Raw genomic sequence first — 9,557 nt, 5'->3', positions numbered from 1 at the left:
TGAAAATTAATGATAGATAGTAGTGTTGCACACAAGAGGAATGAACCCCTCAGTGCACACCTGCGTACCGCTGCCGCTTCTGCAGCCTCATCCACTCACCAGGTGGCGCTGCGTTCGGCGGCGAACCTTCCGCGAGTTTAACCCCATGTAAATAATTCAACCTAACCTGATGGCGAGCAAGCCTTTGATTGGCAGGGACCTTCCCCAATGGTCAATAGGCATGTGTGGGACCGGCGCGCTATTGGTCCGGAGCCGAAGACTGCTTCCCAATGAGTGGGGCGGAGGGGGCGGGGCGCCGAGGGTAAAGTTAGTTGGAGAGGTGGTGGCGGTGGGGAGGGGACTGTTTTGGGAGCGAGTGTGGTGGGAAGATGGCGGACGATAGGAAGCGGGCGGATAACGCCAAGCATCGGCGGGGGGAGCAGCTCAAGCGCTGGCTGGGCTCCGAGACCGACCTGGAGCCGCCCGTCTTCAAGAAGAAGAAGACCCGGGTGAAGTTCGACGACGGCGCCGTGTTCCTGGCCGCCTGTTCGAGCGGCGACACTGAGGAGGTGAAGCGGCTGCTGGACCGCGGGGCTGACATCAACTACGCCAATGTGGACGGGCTGACGGCGCTGCACCAGGTACTGCGGGGAGGGCAGGGGAGGCCCGTCTCTGCACCCCCCCCCCCCCCCCTTACCGCACTGCACAGCTCAACCCCTGCCTGCATCCTCCTGTCACCTTCGGTGGGGTGGAGGGGGGTGGGCGAGTGCAACCGACTGACCCCCGCCCCCAACCACGGGGTGCAACAGGAGATCTTATCAATGCATCAATTCCTGCTCAACCCCCCACCCCCCTCCCTAGTGCAGTGAGCAGAGGTTTGTTTGCATTTCTGGTGTTGCAGGTACCGTGCTCTGGTGTGTGTGCAGCGCTGCCCTGGACAGCCTGGAGTGCATCCCTGTCGCAGGGCTGGGATTCCTCCGGTCTGTTCCTTTCTGGGTGGCTGGCAAATGCACGGGATGGTCTGTTGCTCAGGTGTCGTGGGCCGTGCGAGTTGCATTCCGTCCAGCTACTTGCTGTCCTTTCACCGCCACCAACCACCCCCCCCCCATCCTTTCCCGTCCCTTCCCATCTCACCTTGCCTTCCTCCCTTCCCACCTCGCCTTCCTCCCTCCCAACGACCTGATTCGTAAAACTAACGAGAAAGGATGATCCGATCCTGCAGCAAAACACACTTGCATGATGGATCTCGGTGGATCCGATATAACGCGGTGACTGGTACACCGAGAAACCTCTGCGTTATTAGCATTGAGCAAATCTTAGTGCTAAAACTGCATTTAATGGAAGTCGTATTTTAGAGTTACTACCTAATAATTTTTAATTTGGGTGTAAAATTATTCGAGGTATCCTGACAATAAACCTGAAATTTAAACACGTTCTCCCACCCTCACTCAATTGAGCAATTTTGCATTTCTGTATTAATTTGGGCACCCTGTATGGTAATGTGAATAAGTTGTCTGGTTGTTTTGTTCTAGCGAACTTTTGTAATTGAAAAGCTTACACTCGGCAGGAAATAGTTTTACAGGAGTTACATGAGTGACCCGCTGTTAATGCGTAGTTATGTTATGGTTCTTGCTGGAATAGCGTTATCAATTGAGGTGAATAGCGTTATCAATTCAGCCGTCTAACTCCATAAAGATGCAGCGGATATCCTGTTCTCGGGATAATATGTGGTAGACTTATAACTGCTTCTGACATTTCTTTGCCCCATTGGTTTCTCCGGGATTGTCCTTCATATAGAACTTTATTAATTGTAGGAGTTTAATAGATCGGTAATGTTCTGCATAATGCTTACAAGAAAAGGCCATGCTGGTAATGAATGGTATGTCAATCCTGCAGCAATGTCACTCTTGGAAAACGCTCTCATATGGCTTGAAGTCAAACGATAAACGTATCAGTCTGAATAATGGTATGTGACCTTAAGGGAAAAATAGCATGTGCTAATTGAAGATAGAAGCTCCAATGCCAAAACTTTGTAATGCAAAAATCATGGCTTAATGCAGTGGTACTCAATTATATGACCCTGGATCCACATTCACAATCACTATTAGCCAAAGAGCCACATGAATACTGTATACTCTGTGCACCACTCCAAATATGTACAACCATATTAAATATATAACTATATATTCTCTAAGCCTTTCACTAAGTACATTTTCATGGCAACAAAAAACTAAATTTAGCTACCCATTTATTGCATATATTACCTGGCTGTCAGTTTGCTGTATGACTATCCCTCTGAGAAATGAGCTCCATGAAGTTAGGTTCTGTGGTTGAGACAGTAGTTCAAAAGGATTCTTTATTTTGGAGATGAGTTAATTTCATTAGTTGCTTTAATCTTTTTGAATGGGGTAATCAAATTGTTGCTTGTTGAGAAGGTGCATCTACCTCGCTACTGGGCACAAAGGAGAAATCGCATTGCTATTCCTGTCTAAAGTATGTTTTCGTCTTCATGCTTTTGTTTCTTCATTGCCTTGCCTGTGTTTAGTTTTGTGCCAGCAGCAAGAGATACTAATGTCCATGTGATTATTCAAAGAATTCTATTTGGTTTTAAGTTGATGTCCTAATATCAGCAGTGAACATTGGAAACATATTAAAACATAGTAATTATACCATAATAACATTCCCTGTGCTAATACAGAAACTAGGGGCTTTGAGGAACCACAAGTTGCACGTCAAAAAGTGAAATGCGGCTTTTGAAGTACAGTCCGAGTATCATTGCTTATTGAGGGTGTGTTGGAACGTTTTGGTGATGCATTTCACTTAATTTCTTGGGGGTGGGGGAGGCAGAGAAGCAAGTTAATTTTGCACACAATTTGCTTTTAATGTATGTGGCAATCTTTCTATACTTTACAGAATTGGTACATGTGTAAAGCTTATCTTGGACCTTATCAATGTAGTTGCAGATATTCTGTTTTTCATCTGCTGCGTCAGTATGGAGGAAGTTATCATGGCTACAGTAACTAGTCACTGTTACAGTGAATGTGCTCTGTTTACCAGTATGCTATCTGGTACTTTAACATGTTACAGTTTACAGTAGAAGATTAGATTGTTTTCAAGGTCTTTAATTTGGGAAGTAGCAGCTCATCATAAAGCAAGTTAAAAGGTTAGGCAGTGACATATTGTGATATCTTAAATGTCTTTTGTATCCATTATTATGCTAATATATATTGCTTTCAGTCGATCTGTTTTGAATTTTGATACAAATAAGGAAGACTTGTATGCAAATCAAATTTTTAGGAGTACGTTGGTGAGTAGAATGACGAACTGCAAAACAAGTAGATAACTTCCTCTGCTCAAGCACTGGGGAAAGCTGATACTGTTTTCCTTCAGTGATTAAGTTATATTGTATGTTCATTTTTGGGTTCAATGACATTAATGGATGAAAACTGTCTGATGTGTGGCCCTTATGCCAATATGTACCACATGAAGAAAAAGTAACTTTGCTACCCTAAGTTCACCTTTTAAGCAAAAATTCTCAAGCTACTTTTCTGAGATTCATTTCTCCTATGCATTTTCTCTAAGTTTTAAGTTGTGGTGGAGTGAAACCGTGGCAGTCATTTTTTTGAGTATGAACATTTTCAGCAGGGTGTTACTCCTGATGATTTTGCATGCATGCCTTCCTCATTTGTATCTGCATTCTATACATCCACAGACAAGCTAGTGAATTGTATTAATGACTACAGTGTTGGATGTAAAAGCTAGGTCATTAAAGAATTCCTTCTGGTCGTATGCTGATGTATAATGCATTTGTAGACCAGTGCAAGTGTCAGTGTTTTGCCAGGACTAAACTAGGTGATGCTGCATTAGAAAAATCAGTCATTGGTTAATGCTAACTTTTCTATTTGTATAAGTGATCTTGTTATGTTTTAGATGTGTAAAAATTGTTCCTAAGTAATTTTGGAGTGCATCAAATATAATTCCTGGCTTGATAGGATTAATTGCACTTCAATATATGATGAAACATTCTACTGATAAATATTTGCTAGTAGCTGTTATTGATTTATAAACATACTAATGGATAATATATTTAGAATGGAAACAGTTATTTACTGATTTGCAATTTTTGAAGAAAACCTTCAGATCACTGGGAAAGTAGTCAAATTTTAAGCCCAAATATTCAGCTGTAGTTTATTCAAATAAAGTTATTGATTGTAAGTGTAATTACACTGTGCATAAACATTCTGCTGTTGTTACTTTTCCTCCTTTCGCATCACCATTTGCGTACCATCCAGTTTTTTTGATCAGTTAAAAGTATGTCAGGCCTTTGGTTTGAGTTTCATTGAGCTGTAGAGTAGAAGTGAATTGTATTATAGGAGCAATTGTATTTATAGTCAAGTTTTTACATGGTATTGGCTTAAACTAGGTTACATGTGACAGATTAGTTGCAAAACTTCACTTGAATGAAGAAATCAGGCTTTCATTTGAAAGCTTGGGCTGTGTTACTTAAATGAATCAATAAACACTGTATTCTTCAGTTTGTGATTGGTGATTACACCTCAATTCTAATGAGGTTCCATCAAGCCACTTCATGGTTTGGTTTGGGGAAGGGGACTTTTTGGTAGCACGAAGATGGTAATTTGTGAAAAGATAGTTCAGTATGATAGATTTATTTCTTAATATTAATAAATCTACTTTGCATAATATTGCAATCAATAAGCAATTGAATGTCCTTTTTTGGTTTGAATGTTTTGAATATCCTTCAGATACAATTCAAGTTAATAAAAGATGATGTGACCACTGGGTTTGATTCACAGATCAATCAAACATGCAAGTTTTTCTTGTACTATATGTCACTGTAACACCAGTTTTGTAGAGGGTCCAAATGCCACTTCCAGACTTTGGGCAGCTCTGCTGTAAAAATAGGTGAAATATATCAAGTATTTGCGTTCATGATCATATTTGATAACAAGTAGAGTCATACAGCACGGAAGCTGGTAGTGTAGCGGTTAGCGCGACGCTATTACAGCGCCAGTGATCGGGATCCGATTCCCGTCGCTGTCTGTAAGGAGTTTGTATGTTCTCCCGTGTCTGCGTGGGTTTCCTCCGGGTGCTCCGGTTTCCTCCCACATTCCAAAGACGTACATTTGGGTTTAAAATGGGCAGCGCGGACTCGTTGGGCCGGAAGGACCTGTTACCACACTGTGAATAAAACTTAAAAACTGGTCCGTGCTGACCAAGATTCTCATCTAAGCTCATCCCATAACCCTCTAAGCCTTTCCTACCCATGTATCTGTCCAAGTACCTTTTAACAATTGTTAATGTACCTGCCTCAACCACTTCCTCTGGCAGCTTATTCCATATACTGACTACTCTCTGGCTGAAAAAGTTGCCCCTAGGTTTCCTATTAAATCTCTTCCCTCTCACCTTAAACCTATGCCCTCTAGTGCTTGATTTCCCAACCCTGGGAAAAAGACTGTGCACATTGACCCTGTCTCTGCCCCTCATGATTTTATACACTTCTATAGGATCACCCCTCATTCTCCTATGCCCCAGTGAAAGAAGTCCTAAACAGCTCAACCTCTCTCCATAACTCAGTGCTTTGAGTCTTGGCAACATTCTTGTAAATTTCCTCTGCACTCTTTCCAGCTTCATGACATCTTTCCTATAGCAGGGTGACCAAAACTGAACACAATATTCCAAATGTGGCCTCACCAACATCTTGTACAGCTGCAACATAATATCCCAACTTCCATACTCAGTGCTGTGACTGATGAAGGCCAACATGCCAAAAGCCCCCTTCACCACCCTGTCTACCTGTGACACCATTTCAGGAAATCATGTTGTGCTCCTAGGTCCCTCTGTTCTACAACACTCCGCAGGGCCCTCCCATTCACTGTGAAAGTCATGTCCTCATTTGTCTTCCTAAAATGCACTCACCTCTCACTTATCTGAATTAAACTCCATTTGCCATTCCTTGGCCCACTTACCCAGCTGATCAAGATCCCTCTGTAAATCCTGATAACCATTTTCACTGTCAATGACACCACCTATTTTAGTGTTAATTGCAAACTTACTAACCATGCCTTGTATATTCTCATCCAAATCATTAATATAGATGACAAATAGCAATGAACCTAGCAACTTAGCACTTACCCTTGGGGAATACCACTAGTCAAATAGGTTAGTATGTGTTGCTAATTCAAGCTAGACTCTGAGCCCTCCAATTCATCATTTAATGAAGAGTTGAACTTTTTGAAAAGTCTTTTCCTTTGTTTTTGTATGAAAGTACTACTGTAGCAATATGCTTGCATCAATCATAATCACAATCTAATTTTTTAATTTGGGCAGAAGGGAGAGTAAAATTTTATAATCCAAATCCCTCAGTGATGTCTATAATTGTGTTGCTGCCTTAAGTTTGTTTTAAAGTTGTCTGTTTTATCTGTGCCTATTACATTCAGATTTTTCTTCCTTGCATTGGCAATTCTGTCCATGGCTGCATGGTGTCCTTGATGATCTGAGATCTGATTTGGGATTTGCATAGAATTTCTTATTTATACCATTTCCTTGGGTTTTTAAAAGCATTTGCTGAGCAGTCCTGAAATAGGACCCTAAACTGTATATTGTGATGGATTTTCAGCTGCATTCTGCTCAGATCTGCCAGTAGATGTGCACTTAATAGTTTCTGACATCAGCAGATTTCACAGCTCTTGGCCTAGAAAAACTCCCATTGTAGCCTCTGCTGGTGCAGTAGTCCCAGCAACATAAATGGGAGAAATGTGATGCTGGCAGAAAGATACATAAAACATTTTATTCTGGATAATTTCATTTTTAAATTGTTTTTAATAGGTCCTTGAGTGATTTTTTTTTTGAATGTTTGTCTGGCAGTGAGCAGGCATACCCTTATGTTGCCAGGTACTTGCCTGTATTGTAACTGTACTGCAACAACATAGCTAGAGGCACGGCTTATTCTGTAGGGTAGGTCTTCATTTGTATGGCTGGAATATTGTCTGGTCCCATAAGCTTCACTATATTAAGTGCTCTGCACCAATTTTTGCAATCACTTCAAGTGAGTCGAATTGGCTGTCGATAAGCTTCTGTGATGGTGAGGATCTTGGGAGGAAGCTGAGATGACTTGTTCATTAGGGACTTAAGGCTGAAGATGGTTGCAAGTGCTTCCACTCTGCCTTTGTCATTTTTGTACTGGATCCTGCCATTGTTGAGGATGGAATATTCTTAGAGCTTCCTCTGATTAGTTGTGTACCACAACACATGACTTTGTGTGACAGAACTATAGAGCTCTGATCTGATGCATTGTTTTTGGGATTAAGTAGTCCGGTGACTTTGTTTTTTTCCTCTCCTAATAGTGTATTGTTGCTTATTTTAAGGCTCGTGATGCTTCTCACTGAACTTGAGTTGGTTCCTTTGCCTTTAATTGTAATTGTAGAATGAGGGAAATGCTGTGCCAAAAAGTTACATGTTGTGAGAAATACAGTTTTACTGCTGCTGGTACATGGTGCCTTATGGATGCCCATTGAGCTCCTAGACTTGTTCCAGATTTATTATATTTAGCATAATAGAGAATCCTTATTGTAAAGACAAGACTGTCTCCACAAAGTTGGTGGCTTATTCCTACCATGCTGCCATGCATGTGTGCATCTGCAACAGGTAGATTCATCCCATGTGTTGGTTTGACCACTATGGCAACAACATTTTATTGGGAATTGGACAATTCAGTGGCGTGACTTGTCTTGGTGACGGACATTGAAGTCCTCCACCCAGAATGCATTCTGTGTTCTTGTTACTCTTCACGTCAAACACACTTGGTAGAAACATAGTGTACTAATTTGTCAGCTGAGTCAGGATGGTAACTGGTCCTCAGGTGGAGGTCTCCATTCCTTTGTTTGCTTCTTTTTGACAGTAGACTACATGGGGTCTGGAGTTAATTTTACAGGCTCCTAGAATCACTCCCTCCCCACTGCTGTGCCACCATCTGCTGGTGAAACTGGATGTGTCAAATAGTTTGTGATGGAAGAATCTCTAGAAAATTGTAAGGTATGATTTTGTGCATTTGACTGTGACAAGTTGTTGTTTCATTAATCTTTGGGACAGCTTTTCTAATTTGGACTCTTAACTCTATATAATCTTGAAGAGGACTTTACAATGCTGGCAAAGCTGCAGCAACTTTATCATGTCCAGATTTGGTGTCTAGGTCAGTGCAGGGTGATTCATCTGGATTATTCTGTTTTAACATAGTGGTTTTGGTACAACTGGCTTTCTAGGCCATTTCATTGAGTTTAGGAGTCAACCACATTGTTGTGGTTTGGTGTTGTGTAGAAGCCAAACCAGATATGTGTGGAAGATTTCCATCCTTCAAGACAGTTCAACAGAAGGGATTTTAAGCAAGCTTGTGGTGTCATCTATGCCATTCTTGAAATTATTTTTATTTATTTTTAAATTTAATTCTGCATCATTTAGTTAGATTCAAATTCCATAGTTGCTTTAACAGGATTTAAGTTTGGTTTTTTTTGATTGTTAGTTCTGACCTCTGGAATACAACTTCAAAGATTCACTGTGCGCACCACAATAATTGATTTTTTTTTGGGGTGACCTTTGATTGTAACTTGATAAATTCAAACCTCAGCACAACCCAGTTTTCCAAGTTGAACCGGAGTTGTACATTGTGCTCATTGCTTGGATTGTTAGGGCGGTGAGTCCAGGTAGACAACAATGTACCTATTTGTCAACATCAGTGACTATACAACTGATCCAAGGGTTTTTATTATCAAGTAAAAAGCTAGAGTCCCCTGGACAGATTATAGTGCTATTCCTATCAAATTAGCTACTTTGGACTAATGAGCTGCAGTCTTGAATTCTGCAGCCTCCTATCTGACTTTCAAATAAAATCAACTATGTATCCTAATCATCCCTTTTAATGAAAATAATTAATGAAGTGGAGACAAAATAGCAGATGACACCTATTTTAAATCAAATCACCCTAGCCCTTGTAACGCAATACTTAATGGAAAATTTAGAAAATAAATAGCTAAACTAAACAAGTTGCTTTGTGGATTTTCTTTTAGATACTTGCACAAATGGTTTTTTTATTTTGAAGTAACTGAATTGTAAATATGATCTTTCATATCTAATTTCTTTTGAGACCTGTATGGCATTATGACTAGATCCATTTTTAAGCTATCATTGATGTAACAAGCTACCTGCAACCCATAAGTCTCAAGGGGTTGTTGAGAATTTTTAGGTATGTTGGTGTGGAGGCAACAGGTTTTTAAATTGGCCAAATGTCATTGAAAGGTCAAATGATTGTGGCATAGCTGCACCTGTTCCAGAAATTTTGAATCTACTCATCTGTAAATGGCTCATTTGAGGCATTGATGAGTGATAGCTGCTCGGAGAAAAGAGCTAAGAGTCATCTTGTTCAGCTTCCAAATCTGAGTAAAATAAACAAAAGCAGGAAATACTGTTGATACAACATTGGTTGTTTGCCCCTTACAAAACTATAAATTACACTTGATTTGTAACCCTTATAGGAGTTTGAAAATTAAAGAGCTGTTTAGTAAATC

General features: G+C 40.7%; 1 protein-coding gene across 1 annotated transcript in view; it reads left to right on the top strand.

The window, feature by feature from the left end:
* Nucleotides 1-299: 299 nt before the first annotated feature.
* The window catches only part of LOC127580862 (protein phosphatase 1 regulatory subunit 12B-like), a 188,362-nt gene continuing 179,104 nt past the window's right edge, over nucleotides 300-9,557 (top strand). Inside the window, 1 exon segment of the mRNA XM_052034817.1 lies at nucleotides 300-620. Coding sequence (XP_051890777.1) covers nucleotides 369-620 — 252 coding nt within the window. The 5' untranslated portion in view covers nucleotides 300-368.

This window comes from Pristis pectinata, chromosome 20 (genome assembly GCF_009764475.1).
Source record: "Pristis pectinata isolate sPriPec2 chromosome 20, sPriPec2.1.pri, whole genome shotgun sequence".
NCBI classification, from domain to species: Eukaryota; Metazoa; Chordata; class Chondrichthyes; order Rhinopristiformes; family Pristidae; genus Pristis; species Pristis pectinata.
This window is presented reverse-complemented; position numbering and strand designations above follow the sequence as displayed.